This window comes from Silene latifolia, chromosome Y (assembly GCF_048544455.1).
Source record: "Silene latifolia isolate original U9 population chromosome Y, ASM4854445v1, whole genome shotgun sequence".
Lineage (NCBI taxonomy): Eukaryota > Viridiplantae > Streptophyta > Magnoliopsida > Caryophyllales > Caryophyllaceae > Silene > Silene latifolia.
In genome coordinates, this window is record NC_133538.1 from 222,752,952 (window position 1) to 222,779,719 (window position 26,768).

A 26,768-nucleotide genomic window follows, 5' to 3' on the forward strand; every position below is an offset into this window, starting at 1 on the left:
AGTTAACACTCCTTTTCCCTATTGTGGGTTCGGGCTTACCCGAAATAGCTTCCCAAACCCGAGAATGATTAAAATCAGCGGGATCTCTGTAAGAGTCCATGTAATTCAAACCGAAAGCTTTTCCAAACCTTTTCAAGGTCATAGTATGGTTGCGATTCATAAGACGGAACCTAATTTCACTTGAAGTGAGCTCAAAAATTCCACTTGAAGTGAGCTCAAAAATTCCCAAGTAAGGCAAGGGTAAGTCAATCGTTTAAGGGTATACAAGAATCCCATTCTAACCCCCCTAAATATTTTCTTGGCATCCGTATCTATCCCTAAATCCTTCATAGTTTGGCTACAAATGAATTTAGTAGCATGAATGTGACGATTTTTGAATAAAAGGAACTTACATTTTTGAGCCCCGGATGCGAAGACAAGATTAGGGAAGTCGGGATCCGGCGAGGAATCCGTCACTTGAGCCACCCCGAATTGAGCCGAGTCCATAGTGGCCCTAGCCGTGTCCGCCCTTGTCCTTTTGGATGCCATCTTCAAGTTATTTGGAAAGGTTGAGTGTTGGTGTCTGGGTTAATTAGGGAATTAGAGAGGATTTTTGTGTTGAGGGATTGTAGAGAGAGAGAGAGCGATTTTTAGAGAGTGGTGGGAAATTCGGTGGGTTAGGGAATATAAAGGTGCGGAAAAAGGGACGCTGGGCCGGTTGGGTAACAGCCGCCGGTCGGCCGACCCTCTGTCATTCAGCATTTTTTCCAAAAAATCGATTTTGAGTGTCAAAAATTGGATGTCTCGGCGCCGGTACGCCGTACGGCCGCCGGTCCACCGGCCCTCTGTCATCCCAGCATGATTTTGAATTTTTTGATAGTCAAAATTCTTGACGCCTCGGCGCCGGTACGCTAACCGGCCGCCGGTATCCCTTCCCTCGGTCAAGCCTTCCAAAGAGGACGAAATGAGGATTAACTACCTAAAATGCAAGCTATATACAAATCCCATGGGTTGCTTCCCATACAGTGCCCTTGTTTAATGTCGTAGGCTCGACGAAGTCATGAACCACAATTAATTATGGAGAAGGTAGGTATCGATGGAGCTTACATTCTTCATGATAGGGGCTCCGGCAATGTAATGCTTGAGCCTTTGCCCGTTTACCTTGAAAGCTTGGTCTCCATCGGATATTTCAATTGCCCCATAAGGAAAAATTCGGACCACCGTGAAAGGTCCCGACCATTTTGACTTGAGCTTTCCCGAAAATAACTTGAACCTTGAATTAAAGAGGAGAAGCAAGTCTCCCACCTCGAATTCCCTTCTCAAAATTTTCTTGTCATGGAACTTCTTAGTCTTCTCCTTGTAAATCCTTGAGCTCTCATAAGCCTCTAGCTTAAACTCTTATAACTCATCGATGTCAAGCAGTCTCTTTTCTCCGGCACTCTTCAAGTCAAAGTTGAGAAGTCGGATTGCCCAATGTGCCTTGTGCTCCAACTCTACCGGTAAGTGACATGGCTTTCCGTACACCAACCGGAACGGTGAAGTTCCTATCGGTGTTTTGAAAGCAGTCCGGTAAGCCCATAATGCATCGTTGAGCTTAGTTGACCAATCCTTCCTTGACCGGCTCACGGTCTTCTCAAGAATCATCTTAATTTCACGGTTTGAGATTTCGGCTTGTCCGTTTGCTTGTAGGTGGTAGGCAAGACTACGCCTATGTTGCACCCCATGTTTCTTTAGAAGAGCATCTAGAGTCCTTTCCCGAAAATGAGTCCCACGATCACTAATCACAATTCTTGGAACTCCAAACCTTGAAAATATAATTGTTTCCATGAGTTTTGTTACCGACTTTGCATCACAAGTTTTTGTTGGGATAGCTTCAACCCATTTGCTCACATAATCCACCGCAACAAGGATGTACTCATATCCATTGGATGATGGAAAAGGACATTGATAGTCAATTCCCCATACATCAAACAACTCTACCTCTAGCATGTAATTCATTGGCATCTCATGCCTCCTTGAAATATTGCCGCTTCGTTGGCACTTATCACACCCCTTGACGTAGGTTGCCACATCATGAAATAGGGAAGGCCAAAAGAAACCGTATTGGAGCACCCTTGCGGCGGTCTTTCTTGAACTACCATGCCCTCCACTTGGCATATCATGGCAATGTGAAATTATCGGCTTCACCTCTTCACTTGGAATGCACCTCCGAATTATCCCATCCGCACAAGATTTGTATAAGCAAGGCTCATCCCAAAAATATTGCCTTAGATCATGAAAGAATTTCTTCCTCTTATGCGAGTCATAATCATATGGGATTATTCCGGAGACCAAATAATTGACTATATCCGCATACCACGGTGCTTCACCCAAACTTAGGGACAACAAGTGGTCATCGGGCAAATAATCATTGATAGGAAGCCCATTGTCAACATTGAGGTTGATTAGCCGGGATAAATGGTCGGCCACCACATTTTCAACTCCTTTTTTATCCCTAATCTCCATGTCAAACTCTTGGAGAAGTAATATCCAACTAATCAACCGATGTTTGGACTCCTTCTTGATGAGCAAGTGTCTCAAAGCAACATGATCGGTGAACACTATTACCTTAGCTCCCACCAAATAGGTCCGAAACTTCTCCATAGCAAAAACTACGGCCAAGAGCTCCTTTTCCGTTGTTGAGTAATTGGTTTGAGTTTCATGAAGAGTTTTGCTTGCATAATGAATTGCATGCACCTTTCCATCCTTCCTTTGGCCTAAAACCGCGCCCAAGGCTTGATCGCTTGCATCGCACATTAACTCAAATGGCAAGTTCCAATCCGGAGGTTGTATGATTGGAGCACTCGTCAAAGCTTCCTTCAACCTATTAAAAGCATCAAGACATCGGTTAGAGAACACAAAAGGAGTATCTTTGGCTAACAACTAGGTCAAAGGTCTCGCAATCTTGGAGAAGTCCTAGATGAAGCGGCGATAAAAGCCCGCATGTCCAAGGAAACTTCTCACCTCCTTGACATTGGTGGGAGGTGGGAGACTAGAAATGACCTCGATCTTAGCCTTATCAACTTCTATTCCATGATTTGACACTATGTGTCCCATCACAACACCTTCTTGTATCATAAAATGGCACTTCTCTAAATTAAGCACAAGGTGAGACTCTTGACACTTGCTCAAAATTTTCTCCAAATTTGTCAAACAACTTTCAAAACATTTCCCAACAACCGAGAAATCATCCATAAAAACTTCCATTTCTTATTCAACAAAATCGGAGAAAATTGACATCATAGCTCTTTGAAAGGTAGATGGTTCATTACATAGCCCAAATGGCATCCTCCTATATGCATAGGAGCCAAATGGACAAGTAAAGGTGGTATTTTCTTTGTCACTTGGATGGATAGGGATTTGGAAGAATCTCGAATAGCCATCCAAGAATAAAAAGTAGTTGTGTTCAGCTAATCTTTCTAACATTTGGTCCATGAACGGTAAGGGAAAGTGATCCTTCCGGGTGGATTTGTTCAACTTCCTATAATCCACACACATCCTCCACCCGGTTACCGTCCTCGTGGGAATCAATTCATTTTTTTCATTTTGCACTACCGTCATTCCTCCTTTTTTTGGGAACTACGTGAACCGGGCTTACCCACCTACTATCCGAAATAGGATATATAATGCCGGCATCAAGTAGCTTGAGGACCTCTTTCTTCACAACTTCTTTCATTATGGGGTTAAGCTTTCTTTGTGCCTCAATGGAGGATGCATCCTCATTTTCAAGTAGAATTTTATGAGTGCACAAAGAGGGACTAATCCCCTTGAGGTCACCAATTGTGTACCCAAGGACACCCTTAAACCTTTTGAGCAAAGAAATTAGTTTTGAGGTTTGGGTGTCATCAAGTGCACTATTGATGATGACGGGAAAAGTGGAATTATCACCGAGAAATTCATATTTTAAAGAAGAGGGAAGAGGTTTAAGTTCAACCGTAGGAGGAGGCGTGGAACTGTCCTCCTTCTTACCAACTTCCAACACTTCAAACTTGGGAGCTTGTTCATGAAATGGAGCGGAATCCAACATCCATACATATGCAAGAGTCTCAACATCTTTGTCATCAACTTCATACCCACTAACAAGATAAGTCTCCAAAGTATCCATAGAGGAAGCTTTTGGGTCATGCTTTTCCATGGGATTCTCTAGAATGTCTACGATGCAACAAGTGTCACCTAGAGATGGGGCTTCCATGAACTTGTGGAGTTCAAATTCCACTCTATCTTCACCTACTTGCAAAGATAACTTGCCACTCTTCACATCGATCATAGCTCCACCGGTGGCAAGACAAGGTCGCCCCAAGATAATAGGCACATTGTAGTCCTCGGGCATATCCATTACAAATAAATCGCATGGTATGACACGCTTCCCAACAACCAAGGGTACATCTTCAATCACACCAATGGGAAATTTAACCGACCGATTGGCTATTTGAAGTGAAACTCTAGTTGGTTTCAAATCTCCCAAATCAAGCCTCTTAAAGATTGAAAGAGGCATGAGGCTCACACTAGCCCCCAAGTCACACAATGCCCTTTTAATAGCCACCCCTTGGATAGAACAAGGAATTAAGAAACTACCCAGATCTTCAAGCTTATTTGGAAGCTTGTTGGTGTGAGTAAGAATAGCACTATATTCCTTAGAGAGGTTGATGGTTTGCACCTCTCCATTCTTCCTTTTCAAAGTGACAAGTTCCTTAAGAAACTTACCATATGATGGAATTTCGGTAATCATATCAAGGAAAGGAATCGTGACATTTATCCCCTTCAAGATATCAACAAACTTCTCATATTTCTTTTCAAGCCTAGGCCTTGCAAGCCTTTGTGGAAAGGGTACCGGTGCGACATACTCCACTGGTGGTGGAGTACATTCTTTGGCCTTAGTTGCAATAGGTTCATATTTCTTTGGAGGATCAACCATCTCCACCTCTTTAGACTTCTCCACCCTAATCTTATCTTCTTCCACAACCTCAACCGGGTGCTCTTTCACTACTTCACTAGACACCCTCTTCCTCTTCCACTTAGGAGATTTCTCAAACTCCTCCAATTGCTTTCCACTCCTCAAAAATACCGCATTAATCTCCCTTGGTTTAACCGTATTACCCGTAAACTTCCCCGGATTTTGAGCCAATTGCCCCAATTGTTGATAAATTTGGGCCACATGAGTTTCCGTAGCCTTTTGGGATGCTCGTATTTCATCATTAACCCGGTTTTGTGAGGCAATGTGGTTTTCAAGCTTTGAGTCGGATTTTTGATTTGCAATAACCAATTGTTCAAAGGCTTGTTCCCAAGATGGTTTTTGAGGGGTTTGGAAGTTTTGGTTTTGTGGTTGGGAATTTTGGTTTTGTTGTTGATTGAAATTTGGTCCCTTGAAACCCCCAAATGGTTGTTGGTGTTGGGTGACAAATTGTTTCCCTTGGAAACCGGGTGGAATTTGTCTTTGGAATTGAGAGTTTTGATTGAACCTTTGTTGTTGTTGAGGTTTGGAAGTGGTTGGATTTTGAATGTTTTGTGAAGCATAAGACTAGAAAGGGTGAGTTCTTTTTCCATTGACAAATTGGTTGTTGTTATTATTGTTGAACCCTTGCCTTGCACTTGTGGACTCCCAAATTCCATTTTCTTGCTCATAGCATTCCTCTTGGAGGGGTGAAATCAAGGGACACCCAATGGGAGTATGCCCTTGTTCCCCACACAACTCACAAGACAAGACTTGTCTCATATCGGAGCTTGGTGGTTTTGAATTTAGCAAAGCAACTTGTTGGGTGAGTTCATCTAGCATACCCTTAACCTCCACATTCAAAATCGAATTAGAATCCTTGCTCTTGCCCTTTCTCAATTGCCTATCACTTCCCCATTCCATAGTTCTTCAGGCCATCTCCTCAATTAGCTCTTTTGCCGCTTTATGCCCCAAATTGTCTAAGGCACCTTTTCCCGATCCCGCATCCAATGAAAGCCGAAGGTCTTGAGTCAACCCTTTGTAAAAATTGTTCACTAGCTCGGCCTCGGATATGCCATGGTGAGGGCATAACCGTTGGAGCTTCTTATACCATTCCCATGCCTCATATAAGGTCTCATCCTCTTCTTGAGTAAAGCTTTGTAGTTCACTCTTGACTTTGGCCGTTCTTGAGGGTGGGAATATTTGTTCAAAAATGCCGAAGCCAACTCATTCCATGTCTTGAAGGAATCCGGGTCACAATTCTTCAACCAATCCTTGGCCGAACCCCTAAGTGAACGGGGGGACAACCTAAGGCGTACCGCATCATCGGAGACCCCATTTGACTTGTACATATCACAATTTTCAAGTAAGTCATTTAGATGATCATTTGGGTTCTCCAAGGGACCTCCTCCAAATTGGTTGTCTTGAACAAGGTTGAGCAAGGCATTTTTGATTTCAAAGTTATTAGCTTGAATTCTTGGTCTTTGGATGCTTGGATTGACTATATGCTTAGAAGCCATAGTCTCTCTTATCGGAATCGGATCACCCATGATGTTAGGTTCTTCTTCTAAAACCCCAAAAGGATTTTCAAACACTTCGGTAGCTTCTTGGTGATTACCTTCTTCTATCGGTGGTGTATCTAGTAAACCCCTTCTTCTTGGAGAATTAAGTCTTCTTGCCGTGGCTTCAATTTCAAGATCAAGTGGATGTGTTGGTCGACCTCTTCTTTGTCGCCTACTCATGCAAAAGACCTAAGCACTTTAAATAAAGGATTAGTAACAAAGGACTTAGTCTAAACTAAAACAAAAACGATTAATATCAAGCCGTACTCCCCGGCAACGGCGCCAAAAACTTGATGGTATCAAGTAATACCTCGCAAGTGCACGATTTTATCGTTGTACACTTTAGAGGGTCGATCCCACAAGGAGTAGGTGGACTACTAATCGTTCTAATTCACGAGCTTAGCTAAGTCGAAATAAAAGGGAGAGGTTGTAACGAACTAGCACTAAAATTAGAAAATTAAAAGGCTACAAACTAGACAAGCAAAGAACAAGCTAAAGGATTAAGAATAGATCAAATAATAGGAAAGACTATAACTCGTTTCTCCCACGGATATTTGTAATTCCATATACTAATTGTCTCGGCTAATCTAAAGGGGTAGAAAGGTTAGGGGGAGATGGCTCTAATTCGCCTAGAACCTCCCTCTCGGGTTCGCAATAGGACTGGTCCGACTATTTCGGAGCTATATTCTATTTTTCGGAACAATTGTCGTTGGAAGCATCTAGACCAAAGCACAATTTATAACTTCACAAACAACTCTACAATTAGTAAAGAGGCAAGTAAAGGTCGGATCCCAAGGGACGGGAATTGAGACGAGATTTCTATTGAAACTAGTGGTGTCTTAGGGGTGTCACAATTTGGGTTGATGTAGAAGGTCACTAACTAAATAGCAATGAAAGTAAATAAGCAAGATGAAATGAAAGGGTTGTAAATAATTGATAAAAAGCACTAGGGTATCATGGGGTCATAGGGGAATCATGGGAATTGATCATACAAACATGTTCTCAAATTATAAGCAAGCAATTATTGTTGTGATGGATTGAGTTGGGTTATATCTTTCAATCCTAGGAAATTTTGGGTCCCGGAGCGGAATCGATTAGATTGTACAACACCTACAAGTCGACTTAGTCTTTCCTACTCAACAACATGCATGGTCTAATGAGACTCGAGTTGGTTTATGTCTTACAAGTCTCAATGAAAAGATAGGTGATGGGTAAAAAATGCAAGGATTCATAGGCTCACATTTCATCAAACATAACAGGTGCATGAGTTGAGATCAAAACAAGCAAGCAAATAAACCATGAAAGCATATTAATTTAAGCATGAATCATTCCCCATGTTGGTTTCCCCTAATTACCCATTAACCCTAGCTAGGTCACTACTCACTCATTATCATGTTGATCATGCTAGCAAGGTTGTCAATCATACCAACAAAATGAAACATGATGAACAAATGAAAGTAATTAACAATAATTAAAAAGGGATTAAGAGAATTATACCTACTAATGATTCCAATAATAAAGCAAACAATAAAAGAAGTACTTGATGCTTGATTGAGAGGTTGTCAATCTCCCAAAATAACCCAAATAATCTTCAATTACCCAAAATAAAGGATGAACAAGAGAGAGATTAAGGAAATAAAACTTGTATTAAAACTTGATTAATTGTTGATTAAAATACTAAAGAGAGATTTGATTGATATTAACTACTCTAATAATTGATAAGAAGAACATGCTCTTCTAATTAGACTAATGGGGTATTTATAGTGGAAATTAGGTGGATGCATTAGGGTTAAATAAGGGCTAAACTAGTAATTTTACTTTTTTAGATTGAGCAGGGAGACGCCGGTATTTTTCGAAGGAAGGGCTTCTTTCTTTGAAGCTTGAAGAAACGGATTTGTGCTGGACTGGAATCCGTGCGTCTTAGACACGGGACGGGCGAATTCAGGAGCCTCTGCCTGGGCGTCTTCAAGGGAATCCGGGCGTCTTCTAGGCTTGCTGCCCGGGCGTCTTTGAAGGAAGACGCACGGATTGTGCTGTGGAGGACGGGCGGATTCAGGACAATCCGCACGGATTGCTCCTCAGTCTTGCTTCTTCTTCTTTTCTTCCCTTTTCTTCGTAAAATCCTTGGGGATTTCCTCGGGGATGCAAGGATCCTTTCTCGTCATTGCCCAACTACTATAATATGTACAAATGCCTTCTAATCTTGTCTCTCCTTGATGCTTGGTCATTGAATTCAATCAATTTAGTCTCGTTTTGCCATGAAAATGCAAGATTTGCACTCCTTTCCTACCAAGGGATAAAAATCTCAAAGAATATGCAAACCAAAGAACTAAAGACAATAAATGACCCAAATATGCACTAAAAAGCATGGGAACAAGGCTAATTCGGGGACTAAATATGCGCTAATTATGGTCACATCAAGGACACTAGTTGTCCCAACTAACCCCCCTCTCGGGTTCGAGAGTCGGTATCCCTAACTCAAAACCCAACAACCCCGAAGACGTGCACTTTCCCAAGTATTATTTCTAATTTCTATGTCATTATCATTTATCATTTAGCATTATCTCATTTCTCAATTATTCATCTAATTATAATTATTTTATCATCATGTTATTCATATCATATCTTATTAGTTTAGTTTCCAACATGAGTGAGTAGTTTACTTTCTCTAAGGAATAGGGAAGCCATGCATAAATAGTTTTTACAATTGTTGAATTAGGATGCTATAGTAATCGTATAATTGTTTCTATCACATGCTGGTTTTATTTGTTAGTCTTTGATAATTGATCACTATCATTGATTAAATTTGTTAATTCACTTTTATAAGTCAAGAGGTACGAAATTGAATTAGACTAAGCATGTTTTAGTAGACCGATCTAGTCATAGCGAGAGCTCACTAGAGCCCGTTCTATGGTTGACAATAAGGGCGAGATGTGGTTGCCATTAGACCTAAACCATTAACGTTATTATCAACTCCTAATTTATCATGATCATTTACGTATTTGCATGCGTGACCCGACTCCCGTAGACTTTTTTAGCATTATTAATTTACATCATTTTAATACAAGTTTTACCAACCAAATCCAACAAACAATCGTAACCGACCTAGATAGAATTCTACTCATAGCAATTCACTACACAATTCCCGTCTCCTTGTGTTCAACCCCTACTTTACTACATTCATTTGTTAGCCAAGTCTAGGGTATTTTTGTTAGGTGTACGATAGCCTATCATATTAGTTACCCATAAACAAACCCAATTACCAAAACCCTAAAAATCTATGGTTTTTGTGTCTTAAATGAAAGTATGGAAAATACAAAAGTAAAAGCATGAGATTACTCACCAAGTAATGAGGAATAAGAATATGTAAACACTTTTCCAAGATTCCTCCAAACAAAGTGTAGATCTAGGATTTTAGGATGAAGCTGGATTATAGAGAGAAGTGGGAGAGGTTTATAGAGATGTTTCTAGGGTTTAGAAATGAAGGAAACACTGTTCATGGGTCTTATTTATGAAGCCCAACACAGAAATATAGGCCGACGTACAAAACTGGGCTTAACCCGCTTCACACGGTCGAGTGGCCAGGGCACTCGATCGAGTGTACAGCACTCGGTCGAGTGTACACCTCACTCGGCCGAGTGTCACTACTCAGACCTGAATCTTGTAACTCACTCGGTCACGTTACTCGATCGAGTATAGGGGCACTCGGCTGAGTGTTCCCTTACACTCGATCGAGTCGGTCACTTAGAAGGTAAGGGTATTACAATATTCCACCCCTTAAAAAGATCTTCGTCCCCGAAGATGACATTCGCTCCTCATATATCTCCTCTTGCCCAACTCTCCACAACAAAACACGCCCTGACACGTCTGTCGTGTGCCTATCAAAAATAAACTAACTCGACTCACTATATAGCTAGGGAAGTCAGGTCGATCTCCACAGGGAGGCAAGATATTTGTAAAAGTCCGTCTATTTGGTCATAAATGGGGGGGGGGGGGGTTGTTTGAATTGTTATCTAAACTACGAGTTTTAAAGGAAAGAGAAATAAAGGGCGAGAGCAATAAAGGCAGGAAATGAGTTTAAACTATCAGATAAAGAGGGACATATCAGGATTTCGGTTCACTACGGTAGTCCAGTGACCCAGCTGTAAATGACTCCGACGAATTAATGTAAGACGGATGTTGAAAAGTCCTTACGGTCCACTTTCTATCCTAAAATACCACTAACTTAACTTTCATTCTCGTGAGGGTAGTCTACTGTTCATAGCAGGCCTATTTAGTCCAATCTTTCAATCTAGGATTAATTTTAGCCAGATTAAAGGTTAACTTAGAAGTGTTCACCCAACTAAGTCGATAAATATAATTAAATTGCTATGGTTACAGAGTCTCGTAATTATTTCGTCTGTTTCATTTACTACATCGTCACAATCCTACCGCAGATCCCCTAATCCCAACATGAGAGGGGTTTAGCTACTCATATCGCTAATTAAACTAACAGCAGATAGATTTCCAGCAGTAAACATAATGAAATAACAGGTGAAAAGCATAAAGATAAATTAGGAAGAGAAAGAATTACAATCGATGCGAATCCGGCGTAAAGAACACAAATTCCAAGCAAAAGCAATCCCGAAATAAAGTTACAGTAGAGAAGAATGAAGTACGCAGTAAAAGTTTTGATAGATGCTAAGCAGTAAGTAAATCTGATACTCATAACCAAACTAATGTAGGTTTAAATAGCAAATTAAATGAGTTTTGCGGAATTAAACATAACACGGGCTGTTTAAAGCCCATAAATAGCGAAACCACTCGATCGAGTGGATTAAAACCACTCGATCGAGCAAACACCTCAGCAAATCTACTCGATCGAGTAGAAAGTTACCCGATCGAGTAAGTGGCCTTTCTGCAAGATAAGGATCGAGTGGAAAACCACTCGATCGTCCACCAGAGGACGTAAAAACCACTCGATCGAGTGGTAAAACAGCTCGATCGAGTTCTTTAACTTCAAATCAGCTCAAGTCCATCACCGAATGCCTCGTAATCCGTGCCATGACGCTTCCAAATGCAGTATCTCACTCTGGAACAATCTCGTCTCCTCTAAATGCATGCAAAAAGGACGAAAAAGAGTACGATTCCACTACTTTCGCGTTCATTTCTACAAAATGGACAAAACAAACCAAAGTAGCCAATTCGGGGCAAAATACCATAAAAACAGTATAAAAAAGCGTAGAAATACGTGCTGAAATAGGCTAAAAAGACTATATATTAGGCACGTATCAAATCTCCCCACACCGAATCTTTACCCGTCCTCGAGTAAACTTAAAACTAAACTAATGGAACGGAAATGATAACTCAGACCTAGCTTAACTTGTCTACTTGAACCAATTTAATGCAACAAAAACTAACAGTTAAAGCTAAGCAGTCAATACGCAAACGAATTATAAGCTGTTCAGAAATATAGCCAAACTATCGACCTTGCAAGACCAACAAAATCGGACTCTCTCGTGGTCACTCTTCTCTTATGAAGCAAAGGTGAATAATATATGTAAAAGAGGTACGAAAAGACAGTCACTCACCTAACTGCGACCTACATAGCATGCATGCAACAAAAATGTAAGACAATTCAAGCACTAATGCACACACTCCAACCGATAATGTCCGTCACAGCCGAGGGCTTACAAATAATATGGGAATAGTGAGGTTCAAGTGAGAAAAGGCAAAACATTTTATGGAAATGTGGAGGTAAAAGCGTCAAGCTACTTCCTAACAGGACCTTAAAGAAACCATCCGAATCTCAACTGACTGAAAAACTAAGAACAACTGCCCCTTCATTTGGCACATAACTCACTAAACTCAAACACAATCTCCTCAAAAAGTATGGGATAAAACGGAGGAGTCAGACGGTCACAAACTTCCCTTTTTTAATACCGTCTGAAAGAACTAACTCAAATAAAACAAACTTCTTTTTCAAACTTCCTTTTTTTTTTTGTTTCACGTAATTCAGCTTTTTCTCATTTTTTTCATTTTTTTTCTTTTTTTCTTTTCTTCACGTCTTTCTTTTTTTTTTTTTTTCAATTTTTTATTTCTTATTCCTCCTTCCTCAATTTCTACCAATTCCATACAAGAAATACGGGCCAAAATGCTACGGAAGATCATACCACAAAAGAACATACTAACTATCTTGACTAGGCAGGCTCAGTTTGGGATGTAGCTGATGGGTCAAAAAGGCAAATTTGGCTAATGTGGAGCTAAATGGGTGAAAAATATAAGGAAAGGGAAATTTGCAAGCACCTCCCTGCATGTGACACCAACCACAAACCCGAATATGTGCATTTGACGAGAAATTGAATGTCATAAATGTGAAAAAATGATGAACATGCTATGCAAGGAGTACTACTCTCAATTCCTAATGAACTGGTCATGAATGTCACCAGTTGTGGCTCTAAAGCTCAGAATTTTTCAAGTAGTTTGCCAATTTATCAGGTCAAATCTAGACAGTCGGCTATATTTGAAGAGAAACTCGTAGACTATGCGTATGACAAAGCTAATAACCATCAAAAGAAGTGCAAGGCTCAAGCTAAAAGACAAGTTATAGTGCATTATCATCACGGAAATCTACCGTTCCGACTCAACCTATATGCAAAATAAACGTGAATATATTTTTTTTGAAATTTTTGAAATTTTCTAATTTTTTTGGATTTTTTAATTTTTAATGAAAAGAAACAACAATGCAAGCTGAAAAATAAACGTGAATGCAAAACAAATGCAAATGCAGACTCAAAAGGATGCAATACCCTCCCCAAACCAAAACGGACAACGCCCTCGTTGTCCTCCAGCATACACCAGCAGATATATACGGGGGAACGGGAATATACAACCAATAAGAAATTAAAAAAAAATTAAAAGGAGACAAAATAAAAGAGTAGAAGATACATACAAAATATGAACTTCCCCAAACCAGCCAGGAAACCGGGGAAGTGAGTAGACCAGTAGCTACTCGTCGTCGTCGTCGTCGTCACTGCTCTCACGGATCTCCTCCACCCTGAACTCCGGGTCTCTCTCCTCCTCTGCTCCTCAGCACGAGCTCTCTCCACTGCCACCTCTGGGTCCTCCTCCTCCTCCTCGTCAGCCGACTCCGGGTACCCCTTAGGTGGGAACCGGAAGAAGGAAGGGTGTGGCCAACCCTCCGGAATCGGTCTGTGTCTCCGCAAGTGGTACTCGTATAGAGGGTGCAAGGCTAAAGCCATGTCCCTCTCAATACGAGCCTGACGCTCTGCAATCGCATGCAACAAACCGTAAAGGGCGCCCCCTTGGTCCGGGACCGCGGGCGCCACAAAGGGAGGAGGTAGTACGAAAGTAGCCGGTAAGACCGGCTCAGTCTGTGTCTGGTCAGTGGGCGTAGGGGTAGGAGTGGTTGTAGTAGTTGGAGTAGAGGTCGGATCGGGAGTAGCCGTGGAAGGCTGGGCACTCCCTGAAGCTGTAGACCCCTCTCCGGTCTCAAGACGCCGCTTTTTAGCTGCAAGTGCAGTGGGAGGTGGTCATGGTCGGAGTGGAAGGTGGAGGTTCGGCAGTGACGGCAAACGGTGGCCCCTAGCAACAGTGGGCGAGGGCTCAAGTCGGGGGAGAGTGTCACAAGGTAAGTCAACAGACAAGGAGCCGTCTATCTTCCAAGTCTGGTAGTCTGGGGTCAGCCAATGCTGAGAATGCATGGCCTCCAGACTCAGTAGCCTCTCTCCCTTGAGGTACTGCAAGTTACGCGGTCAATCGGGGAAAAGAGAACGGGCAAGAATGGTGGCTATGCCACCGCAGGCAATGGTTCCCGTCTCCTTCAGCCCCTGGCTATGAAGGTACTGGGCAGTCAAGTAGGCAATGTTGAAGGTAAAAGGACCTCCACAGTCAATGTTTAGGTAACCGCCCAGGATGGAGAGCTCGGTGTTGGTCATGTTGTTCGGCTCCTTTCGGCCGAAAATAGTGCTCCCCATCAGTCTAAGGAAAACACGAATAGGAGGAAGGTGGACCTGATGGAGCTTTCGCTCATGGTAGGTGGTCTGAGCTAAAGTCGGCCACAGCTGGCGGTGGACCTTCCTAGGGCAACAGTCACGCCCGTAGAGGAAAGGCCAAGTAACCTACCAAACTCCGCTAGGGTCATCGGAAAAGTCCGGTTAAATAACCGGAAGGACACTGAAGAACAATCGGGGTCAGTCTCGTAAGCCCCCGAGGAGAAGGTAAAGGAGCTTAGAAACTCAAGGCTCAGCTCCAGAAAAGTGTGGCCGCTCGTAGTGATGAGCCCAGCCATCCCCGTGCCCCGAAGTAAGTCACAAACCGACTCGTAAATACCGAGTCTCTCAAGTGCCGATTTCTCTAGAAATCGGGAAGGTACATGCACACAGCGTACTAAATGATAAAATTTCTTGCGATGTAAAACATTAACAAAATTTACCTGTGGGTAGTCTAGGTGAGGGTCGAGGGAAGTGTCCCCTCGGACCGTGACTGTGCCAGAAGTAGAAGCAGAAGCAGAAGCAGCAGCTGTGGAAGTGCTCGGAGCGGAAGTAGAGGTGACTAGAGCTGGCGTAGCTCGGGACTGTCAACGACCCCGGCCTCTGGAACTCAAAGCAGAAGCCTGTGAAGCAACGGTGTGAGGAACAGTGGCGCTCAAGGCATTGCGATCGCCAAGTGGCGAGTCCGCCACAGGTGTAAAAGTAGAGGCTGGTGCCGAGTTAGCGGCGGCTGTGGTCACCACTGAAGAGGGACTAGCATCAGTGCTAGCTGTGGTGGTGACCGTAGACGAAGTGGCAGCCTGAACTAAGCTAGCTTGGTGAGCAAGTGGAGCAAAAGCGTCCTGGTGAAACTAGAAACACCGAGGTCTGCAGTAGTCACTAAAGTGGAGACAGTGGCAACAACAGGGGCCACTGTCTCAGACAAAGACGGACTGGAGGACGAACTAGTAGATGGTAAAGAACTAGAATCCATCCTGTAAACAGAGGGTAAGGGGACACGATAAGAAACAGCGGCTAATAGTAGCTTAAACAGCATGAAAAACCAGCAGAAACAACATGTGAAACCCCCTACCAATCGTAAAATTTCGACTTACAGCATATAATTTCCAACAATTCCTCAAAATTTCGAATTACAGAATACAATTGGCGATAGGGAAAGGGAATAACAGTTAACAACAGTAACGAGTAACAAGTAACTGAGGTTAATTAAAGCAATCTGACAAAATAACCGTCGACGGTCGAAAAATTGACTTAAATGACCCTAATTGCAAATTTTGTGCAAGGGTTGGATTAAGCATGTCTAAGCATCAACGGGGTGCGATATCGGTCAACAAGCAGCAATTTCGCAACAAAGATGCTAACTAGACGATTTCTGACAACAAAAACCCAAGTGACGATCGAAAATCTCATTTGTCTTTAACCCGTATCACAAAAATCATGTAAAATTCGAATTAAGACATGCAACAAACAGCGAGGAATTGGGGTTGATCATCAAGCAAGAGAAACAAGGGCAATAAACAAAAATTAAGTCTAAAAAAATCGACTAACCATGGATTTTCGAACCCTAATTCAATTTTCCTCATGAAAATACAAAAATAATGAAATCAAAATGCAATGAAGCTAGAGGAATCACTTACTTGGTGAGAGAAACCTACAATATGCAATTAATCTTCAAATAATCAAGCAAACAAGCGATTTTTTCGAGCTAAAAACCGCAAACCCTAACCCTTCTTTAAAACCGTGTAGATGAGCACAAATTAAGGGGAAATTATGGGGCTTTGATAGATTAATTAACAAGCAAGGGATTTTAGGGAGCGGATTTGGAGATTGGGCAAGAAAAATGGGGATTTAGGGCAATTTGATCGCAATTAGGGTAGAGTAGACGAAATTAGGGGAACAAATGAATGGGAATTAGGAAAAAGAGTTTAAGTGAGAAAAACTCCCTGTGTCCTGTTCATTTCACTCGATCGAGTGGTTTTAAACCACTCGATCGAGCACTCTGATGCTTCATCTGCTCGATCGAGTAGAAATCTACTCGATCGAGAAGTCCCACTTATTGCTTTACTCGATCGACCTGAAAAAGTGCTCGATCGACCAAATTTTCACTCGATCGAGTACAAAAAGTACTCGATCGAGCTCTTTTCTCGCGTAAGCTCTTGAATTTCGTCTTTTCTTCCTTGGAATGCGTAAAAACTTCCCCAAACCTGCATAAGAACACGTGCAAAAATATCCCAAAATAACCAAACGCATAAGAACAGTATATAGTCTTAAATCTACGCTAAAAGCAGTCTAAAAACTAATTGTCCTAATTAAAAGCAATAAAATAAATTCAACGGAAAATTCAAAATTATCTATTACAAAGTGTTACACGGGGCATTTCCCCGTTTAATTCCCAATGCAATTCAGTAGCCCCTTGAAGGGCTCCTGACTGGAGGACGTCATCTCAGCAACATTGAATGTCCTCTTCAATTTACATGAGCATGAATGGTCATTCATAACAGTAGGAGGGGAATAGTTCTCATCCACATAGGCACGAACTTTCCTCGTCCTTGCTCCTCTATCACCGTCTTTAGCATCCATACTTCCAAGTTGATTGACAGCAGTTGCACAACACCCTTTTACATCTCCTTCGTTGCTTTCATCTGTACCTGCAGCAAGGAAAACAGACGAACTTTCCTCCTTCTTGCTCTCAGTCTGAGGCGGAGGGATAATAATTGCAGCACAAAGTTCAACTGGAGTGTCAATAATAGGGTCAATATAAGAGAGAGCATTGCAAGGCTGAGCCTGCATGGGAGCCCTTCGGGACTTAAACTGATTAAAAATCAGCTCTTCGTCCCCTACCTGAAAGGTCAAAGTCTTCCCCCCGACGTCAATAACTGCACGAGCAGTAGACAAAAATGGTCTCCCTAAAATAATAGGGGTGTGTGCATCTTCGAGGATGTCTAAGACAACGAAATCAACGGGAATAAAGAACCTCTCGATCCTTACATGTACGTCTTCTACTATACCTAGTGGTCGTGATATACTACGGTCGGCCATCTGAACTGTCATGTTAGTGCAACTCAGCTTTGTCAAACCAAACCTCTTAGCCAGAGACAGCGGTAAGACACTCACGTTAGCGCCTAAATCGCATAGCGCATTATCAATCAAATAGTTACCGATATGACACGGAATCGAAAAACTACCCGGGTCTGACTGCTTAGGAGGTAACTTATTTTGAAATAGGGCTGACCCCACCTCAGTCAAAGCTACGGTCTCACTATCACTTACGACTCAAAATTTCTTTCATAAACTTAAGATAAGAGGGTACCTTTGTCAGCAACTCGGTGAATGGCACAGTGACTTCCAAGCTTTTCAGAAGTTCAACAAATTTACCGAATTGTTGATTGGCCTTTGTATTCTGCAGACGCCTCGGGAAGGGAACTGTAATAGGTATCTCAAGTCCCTTGTTTCTCTCCTCCAATGTATCTTCCGGAGCAAGTTCTGTATCCTTTGGACGCTTCTTACCTCTCGAACGAGGTCTTTCCGGTGATTTATCGCTTAAACGAGCACTAGCAGGCTCTCTAATAAGCTTCCCGTCATCAAAACTACTTGATCGACCAATATACCCATTCGATCGAGCAGTTTCCTCATCAATGTCAGTCGATCGAGTAAAATTTCCACTCGATCGATCAACTTCACTTTGCTCTTCATTCGATCGAGTAGAAAAACTACTCGATCGACCATTCTGCATTTCCAGTTCACTTGATCGAGTTGTATTTTCACTCGATCGACTACTTTCGTCCCCAAATCTGCTCGATCGACCACCTGAAACCAGTCGATCGAGCACTTTCTTTGCCGTGAGCTCATTTTCTTCGCCAGAACATTGTTCCTCATCACTTACAGCTCTCCTTGGGTCTGATTTATGCTTTTCCGGTCCCTCATATGAACGACCGCTTCTCAGATTGATGAAATTTACCGTCTCGTGTGGATTTTTCTCATTTTGAGTCGGTAATTGACCCTGCTTTCTTGTGGACTGATTAGTGGCTAATTGGGTAACTTGAGTTTCAAGTGCCTTTATGGACGCATCTTTCTTTTGATCACTCAATTGCCACTTCTTCGTGAAGGCTTGCAACATAGACTTAAGCTCACCAATTTCACTCACCCCACCGGAAGATGATGCACCATGGTTAGGAGGAGTAAAAGAAGAGGGCTTTTGAAAGCCTTGTTGATTCTTGTGTGGAGGGACATAAGGCTGCTGCTGGTGCGGAGGAGGTGTAGGATTGAGCACATTCTGACTAGTCCACCTCAGGTTGGGATGGACTGCCCCTTGATTATTGTAATAGGAACCTCCTCCTTGCTTATATTGCTGAAAGGCAAGGACTTGTTCCTTCTCTACAAGACAGCCAACAGCAGTGTGGCCATCATTACTCCCACATCTCTCACAAGAAACAGTCTCTCCTCTAGTAAGAACATGGACCGTCTGAGGCTCCCCAGAAGCTTGTAATTCCAACTTGTCGAACCTAGCATTCATGGTCTCCAGCTTAGCCAAAACCTGCTTATCAACTGCATGAACTGTCCTAATCCCATCCCTCGGGTTACCATATTCAGCACTGTAATTCGCCATCTCTTCAATAAGGGACCATCCCTTATCATCATCTGTATTCTCCTGAAATCTTCCACTAGATGCCGCATCAAGTATGGCTCTCTGGTCGTCACAGCCCATTGTAAAACTAATTAGCTAGAAACCATGGGTCAAAACCATGGTGAGGGATAGACCTCACCAACTTCTTAAATCGCGACCATGCCTCATAAAAACCTTCATCGGGAGCCTGTCTGAAACTAGTGATCTTGGCCCTCAGCAAATTGGTGCGTTGTGGAGGGAAATATCTCTTGTAAAATGCAAGAGCAAGAGACTCCCAATCTTTAACCCGAGCAGCTGTGCGGTCCAAGTCAGTCAGCCACTCCCTGGCTGAGTCAGCTAAAGAGAAAGGAAAGAGAACCTCCTTAATCTTATCTTGAGTTACCCCCTTAGTGGCGGGGATAGTAGAACAGTAATCGGTAAAGGTCTCCATATGCTTCCTCGGATCTTCACCAGCCACGCTTCTATAAATGTTTCTCTCTACCAGATTGATATAAGAAGGACGGATATCAAAGGTGTTCCCATCCTCAGTTTGGAGATTGAAACCTTTGGGAATAGAAGAGGCTTTAGCCACTGAATGAATAGAAAGTTTAGGCATCTTTACTGTAGAAATCGGACTATCTTCCTCGAAAAGAGAATGATGTAACTCCGGCTCGAATGTACTCAAGTCTTCCTTTCGTGATTTCCTTATCAGACGGAGTGTATGCCTGAATAATCTCTCTGGCTCTGAATCAGCTGAAACTAATTCACACCTGTCTGAACTGGGCATAAACAACACTGAAAGAAAATAATAAGAACGACCTCAAGGAATAGGAATTCCCTGAGACGGATAAAATAAATGGAACGAAAACAAATAGGGCAATTGCCTCCCCGGCAACGGCGCCAAAATTTGACACGTCTGTCGTGTACCTGTCAAAAATAAACTAACTCGACTAACTTTATAGCTAGGGAAGTCAGGTCGATCTCCACAGGGAGGCAAGATATCTGTAAAAGTCCGTCTATTTGGTCACAATGGTGGGGGGGGGGGGGGGGGGGGGGGGGGGGGGGGGGGGGGGGGGAGGGGGGGGTTGGGTTGTTTGAATTGTTATCTAAACTACGAGTTTAAAGGAAAGAGAAATAAAGGGCGAGATCAATAAAGGCAGGAAATGAGTTTAAACTATCAGATAAACAGGGACATGTCAGGATTTCGGTTCACTACGGTAGTCCAGTGACCCAGCTGTAAATGACTCAGACGAATTAATGTAAGACGGATGTTGAAAGGTCCTTACGGTCCACTTTCTATCCTAAAATACCACTAACTTAACTTTCATTCTCGTCAGGGTAGTCTACTGTTCATAGCAGGCCTATTTAGTCCAATCTTTCGATCTAGGATTAATTTTAGCGAGATTAAAGGTTAACTTAGAAGTGTGCACTCAACTAAGTTGATAAATATAATTAAATTGCTATGGTGACAGAGTCTCGTAATTATTTCGTCTGTTTCATTTACTACATCGGCACAATCCTACCGCAGATCCCCTAATCCCAACATGAGAGGGGTTTAGCTACTCATATCGCTAATTAAACTAACAGCAGATAGATTTCCAGCAATAAACATAATGAAATAACAGGTGAAAAGCATAAAGATAAATTAGGGCAAAGGAGTAAAGGTAACGGAACAAGAGATTAAAGCAAACAAAAGATTAATTATTAATAAAGGAAGAGAAAGAATTACAATCGATGCGAATCCGGCGTAAAGAACACAAATTCCAAGCAAAAGCAATCCCGAAATAAAGTTACAGTAGAGAAGATTGAAGTACGCAGTAAAAGTTTTGATAGATGCTAAGCAGTAAGTAAATCAGATACTCCTAACCTAACTAATGTAGGTTTAAATAGCAAAGTAAATGAGTTTTGCGGAATTAAACATAACACGGGCTGTTTAAAGCCCATAAATAGCGATACCACTCGATCGAGTGGATTAAAACCACTCGATCGAGCAAACACCTCAGCAAATCTACTCGATCGAGTAGAAAGTTGCTCGATCGAGTAACTGGCCTTTCTGTAAGATAAGGATCGAGTGGAAAACCACTCGATCGACCACCAGAGGACGTAAAAACCACTCGATCGAGTGGTAAAACAGCTCGATCGAGTTCTTTAACTTCAAATCAGCTCAAGTCCGTCACCGAATGCCTCGTAATCTGTGCCATGACGCTTCCAAATGCAGTATCTCACTCTAGGACAATCCCGTCTCCTCTAAATGCATGCAAAAAGGACGAAAAAGAGTACGATTCCACTACTTTCGCGTTCATTTCTACAAAATGGACAAAACGAACCAAAGTAGCCAATTCGGGGCAAAATACCATAAAAACAGTATAAAAAAGCATAGAAATACGTGCTGAAATAGGCTAAAAAGACTATATATTAGGCACGTATCACGCCCCTACGGGGTTTCCCGACATATGGTACTCAAATGACAAAGACAACCAACTAGTGATCTAATTCCCAACCATAAGATGAAATGAAAGACTCAACTAGGCAAAAGGACTCTTACTTGTGCGCGGCGCTCTACCCTCCTAAAAAGGAGGTTACGACCTCGTAACCGGACTCATACATGTTCAAGGAGATGAGGATGGCGTTCTTTCATGCTTTCCTTTGCCTCCCACGTTGCTTCCTCTAACTTGTGATTCGACCAAAGAACCTCCACTAGCATGGTTTCTTCGTTCCTTGTCTTCCTTATTTTACGATCAAGGATCTCTTTAGGAGCCTCGACATATAATATAGCATCATCCAACTCGTTGTGCTCCACCTCTAGTACATGAGTCGGGCCGCTCACGTACTTCCTTAGTTGTGATAAATGGAAAACATTGTGCACTCTCTCAAGTATCGATGGTATTGCCAACCGATATGCCACCTCTCCGACTCTATCCAAAATTTCGTAGGGACCTATGTACTTTTGGCTTAGCTTGTCCTTATTGCCAAATATCATCACTCCCCTCATTGGTGATACTTTCAACAATACTCTGTCACCCACCTCAAAAGAAATGTGTTGGCGATGTAGATCTGCATAGCTCATTTGTCGGTCTTACGCGGGTCTCATCCTTTGTAGGATCATGATCACTTGTTCAATGGTATCTTCGATCATTTGTGGTCCTAGCACCACCGCTCCTTCACCGTCATCCCAACATACGGGACTCCAACATTTTCTTCCATAGAGAGCTTCAAACGGTGCCATGGCGATGCTTGCATGGTGTGGACTTGGGCCACCTGCACGCCAAGCCAAGCTGTGGACATGCAGCGGTCTAGAAAGCCACGCTCGGTGGCGTTGAAATGCTTTCGACCGGATCGCTTTAAATCGGTCGGTTTCGTCTTGGTAAAGGTCTCGAAACGATACAGAGATGTTCGGAGTCGCCACCAAGCATTTGTGGGATGCTTGGAACCCGTTCGAATCAACTTTATACCTAGGTCAACCAAGGTTAAAAGCGGTGTTTGACATAGGTACTAAAGATAAGGACTCGTCCCCCATTTAGCATTCTATGCCTAAAATGACTCTCTTACGCTCTGGATAAGGCCATCCACTATCCAATGGTTCTGAGTAAGGGGTGAAGGTACGTATTGGGAAGCCCTTTAATCGGACACCCAGTCCCGCCCGCATTAACGGCCTCTACTGATCGATCGTGGTTGTTTAAGTGCAAAAGTTTATAAAACGGTGTAAATGCATGAATACACATCCAAAAGTTTTAACCTAACATGTGAGAATTTCCTAAGTCGGTTGTTTATGCATGTACTAAGAAATTGGTGTCAAAGTTGGATTTAGATTGGTTTGCATGTGAAAACGGAAATTAAACATCCATTTACCAAATTCGGATTATGATGCTTAACACGATCCATTTATTTGAAAAAGTGTGTTTAAAAGACAAAGTATAAAATGCAAACTCGTCAATCTGATCCGTCACGTATTCGGGTTAACCGTAATTGGGATCGTCCTAGACAAGTACCAAAAAAGGGACAGAACAATGCCAGGCAGCCCCATTGGGGCGCGAGCCTATTGGCGAGGGAAGGGGCTCTGCCCTGGTTTTAAAATATGAAAACAGGAGGCCTTGGGGCGCGAGCCATGAGCCGAACCAAGAGGCGTCTCCTGGTTGTAAAAAGGTTGTTTAAAACCATTTTAAAAGGTTGTTAAAAAGGGTTATTTAAAACCGTATTTGTGATGAACGATTGCAAATGTTGTTTGAATGACTCGGAATAATTACTATTATGTTAGTAATATTCGTTATCGGATTTGCATGTTTGGAAAGTATAATTTACTAATAAAAATGTAAAATGTTTTATTTGAACTAAATATGTTAAGTTCATTTCTTTGTAAGTCAAGTTTGTCATCGTACTCGGATTAAACCAACATGGTATAAAGAACCAAGGATAATTATGAATTATGACTAATATATTTACAAATGTAAACAAATGAAAAAAAATGGTAAATAAAAGAAAAGGGTGTTAAAATACCCATTAAAATGAAATTAACCAATAATATCACCGAGTCACGGAATAAACCGTCATGGTATAAAGAACCAAGGATGATATTTGTAATGGTCAAGATATGCTTATCATAAAAATGAATTAAAATGGTAAAAACCGTAAAAGGAAAGAAGTAAAAATAAAAGAAAGTGTTGGAGGAAAGACGAACTCAAACACATTTGAGTCTGACCTGGACACCCACAACAGGCGCGAGCTTCCCTGCATAGCAAGGAGCTTCTGTCTCAGGCCAAAACTCGGTTTTGGCTCGTCTAACCTATGTTTGAATCGTGTTATGCATTTTCCATGCATATAAACTCATAAAAACAGTAAATACATGAAATAAGTGAGATATTTCCACCCTCAAACTTACGTGTATTGATGTTTGCGAAGTATAAGACTTTAGAGACGGATTTCTCATTGTGACTAATCGCGATCAAAGAAGTTTAAAAAGGTGCCTTAAAAAAGGATTTAGTTTTGAAAATACGTTAATTAAAACATGTTGATTGATGAATTGAGTTGGTCGAATGGGTCAGTCGAATACACGGCGACGGTACCAAACAAAATGTGTAAGGCTTGTGTTTACGATCGGTAGGTCGTAAACACGTGTCGATTTTGTGACTTAAGAAGTCGGGTCTAGAAGTTTAAGGGAGAAGGAGGGTGCGGACTCTCGCGTGAGAATTGTGGTGTGTGATGGTGGGTATTTATAGAGAAATACGGGATGGTAGGTCGGTTGAGTTTGCTTAGAGGCTAAGCAGACACCCTAAAGAGGCGCGAGCTACCTTGTGATACAAATAGGTGTATTGTCCTTTTCAATTTGGACGTCGCCTTTACTCTATCACTTGTTTGGTTGGTTTGATATGTGGTATTCATATAAGATGTCATTTAACAATACGGGCATCTAATAAGATGATTTTGGGTGTTACTTGAGGTGGGTGTTTTGTGTGCTTGACTCGGGTTTGACCCGTGTGAGTCGGGATTTGAATTTTGAGTCGGTTTTTGGCCCGGTGTCAGTTTTGTCTCTAATTAGGGTCATTTTAATGGAAATGACATGATAAAGACATTCATGGCATTATTTTTGACATTCGGGATTTGGGTTGACTCAGGTTGACTCGAGTTGCGGGTTTCTGAGTCGGTTTTGTGTCCGATGACGATTTTGTCTCTAATTAGGGCATTTTAATTAATTGAAGTTAGAAAACTTTTGAAATCATTTTTCATATCCGAGTAGTGCATTAAACTGTCTCACATATAGCCAATCCACGCACGCATATCAAAAACATGTTATAGTACGATCATCATCGGGTGGTTTTTATAAGGGTCAGATACTGGGTATCTACCGAGCCCCCACTTTGACTGAGGCTTGAACAGGGCAAAAGTCAAAGTATAATCTCCAGGTCAATCGAAGATTACAGCCTGAAGACCATTGCGACGTCAAGGCAACTCAAAAGGGTTTTGAGCCAAGGATCTTCCATCGGGAAGGGCGACTGGGGTATTCGAGTCAAGGACCTGCCGTCGGGAACATTTTAGAGTCTGTCGACTTCCGATGCGGGTCGTTTAAAGTCCATTAGACTACATATAAAGGCTCGCCACCCATAAGAAGGAGTTATACCTGAGGCATCTTCGGGATACGTCCTTGAATCTTTTGCGCGCAAAGGCTCTCCAGCCGGTTTTGAAGGCGGTGCGTTTTGACGCTCGCCAACCATAGGAAGGAGTCATACCTGAGGCATCTTCGGGTTACGTCCTTGAGTCTTATCTTGTGTGTGTGCAAAGGCTCGCCAGCTGTGATAAGGAGTCGTACCCGAGGCAACTTCGGGATACGTCTTTGAGTTGTACCTTGTTTGCGGACAAAGGCTTGCCAGCTTGTGAAAAGGAGTCGTTCCCGAGGTATCTTCGGGATACTTCCTTGAGTTGTATCTTGTTTGCGGACAAAGGCTACTTGACCATATGCGTTGTAAGGCTCGCCTTGACCATCTATGGTCGAATGATCGATCGTGGAAAATAGCATGTGTGACATCCATTTAAAAATCAGCACTCATTTGGCGGGGAGTTAGAAACTTCTCGGGACTCGCGGGAGATATAAGTTCTTTGCTCATTTGGGAGGTAGAGTAAGCCATGTAATCGGCGGGGTTAAAGCTCTTGGACTTGATGGGTCGCCGTTTATTGGGAAGAACCCAGTACTCAGTTGGAGTGAGTTTGTCTTCTCAAGATTACCTGCATGGTTAGTGACACGGCTATCGCAACCCTATCAAAGATAAAACCTAACGGTCCCAACTAAAATGTAGCAGAGGCAGTCGAGTATCGAATCCACAGGGAGGAAATGTAATTATAGTCAGTTGTCTATTCTAGTCCTACGGTAACAGTTGGGGTTTGATTAAAATTGATTCTAAACTAAGAGTAATAGAGCGGTAAAATACGATTTAACTATCAAGAAGAGAGGGACATGTCGGGAATTCGGTTCACTACGATAGTCTAACAACTCGGCTCGTGATAAATGACTCGGACGAACTAATGCGAGACGGATGTTAGAAGGTCCTTTCGGTCCACTTCCTACCCTAAAATACCACTAACTTAACTTTCGTCCTCATTAGGGTAGTCTACATGTTTATAGCAGCCTGTTTAGTCCAATCTTTCGATCCAGGATTAATTGTAGCAAGTTTAATGGGTGACATAGAAGCGTGCACTCAACTAGGTCGGGAATTACAGTTAAATTGCTATAGTGACATGGTCTCTTAATCAATTCGTCCAATTCATTCACTACGTCGTCATTATTCTACCCATGATTCCCTAATCCCAACATGAATGGGGTTTAGCTACTCATATTCTTAATTAAACTAACAGCAGATAATTTTCCAGCAGATGACATAATGAAATAATAATAAAACGCAATAATAAATAAACTAGGGCAAAGGAATAAATAAAACAAACAAGGAATTAATGCAACAAGAAGGTTAATTATTATTAAGAGAAGAGAGGAAATTACAATCCAAGCAAATTCCGGCGTAAAGAACTCGAAATCCAAGCGACCAATAATCGAAAATGAAAGTAACAAATCGAAAGGTAAAAGGTAACGTAGGAAGTAGCAGTAGTTCTAATGTAAAAACTTAGATGGAAAAGTGATAGTAAAAGGAATACCTAATAACCTAGTAAAACATAGGTTAAAT

At 42.1% G+C, this 26,768-nt stretch overlaps 1 protein-coding gene and 2 non-coding genes across 3 annotated transcripts; 2 read left to right on the top strand and 1 right to left on the bottom strand.

Annotated features, from left to right (window-relative positions):
• Positions 1 to 1,377: 1,377 nt before the first annotated feature.
• On the bottom strand, positions 1,378 to 6,498 carry LOC141630126 (uncharacterized). The gene is made up of 3 exons (XM_074442996.1): positions 6,268 to 6,498; positions 3,621 to 5,248; positions 1,378 to 2,842 (listed from the first exon to the last, which is right to left on the bottom strand). The coding sequence occupies exons 1-3, from the start codon at positions 6,496 to 6,498 to the stop codon at positions 1,378 to 1,380; spliced, it is 3,324 nt and encodes a 1,107-aa protein (XP_074299097.1).
• LOC141635281 (small nucleolar RNA R71) lies at positions 6,021 to 6,127 on the top strand. Its single transcript, XR_012539980.1, has one exon. It is a non-coding gene; the product is annotated as a small nucleolar RNA R71 (small nucleolar RNA).
• Positions 6,499 to 19,238: 12,740 nt separating the features above from the next.
• LOC141636682 (small nucleolar RNA R71) lies at positions 19,239 to 19,345 on the top strand. Its single transcript, XR_012541280.1, has one exon. It is a non-coding gene; the product is annotated as a small nucleolar RNA R71 (small nucleolar RNA).
• The last annotated feature ends 7,423 nt before the right edge of the window (positions 19,346 to 26,768 follow it).

Bases quoted from the DNA above. Each gene is read 5' to 3' on its own strand.
- LOC141630126 (XM_074442996.1), bottom strand. From the start codon at position 6,498: ATGGGTGATCCGATTCCGATAAGAGAGACTATGGCTTCTAAGCATATA. The intron at 5,249-6,267 runs GTACGCCTTAGG...TCCGACTCAAAG, and splicing joins ATGGGGTCTCCGATGATGCG to CTTGAAAACCACATTGCCTC. The intron at 2,843-3,620 runs GTGGGTAAGCCC...TGCTTTTAATAG, and splicing joins TATCCTATTTCGGATAGTAG to GTTGAAGGAAGCTTTGACGA.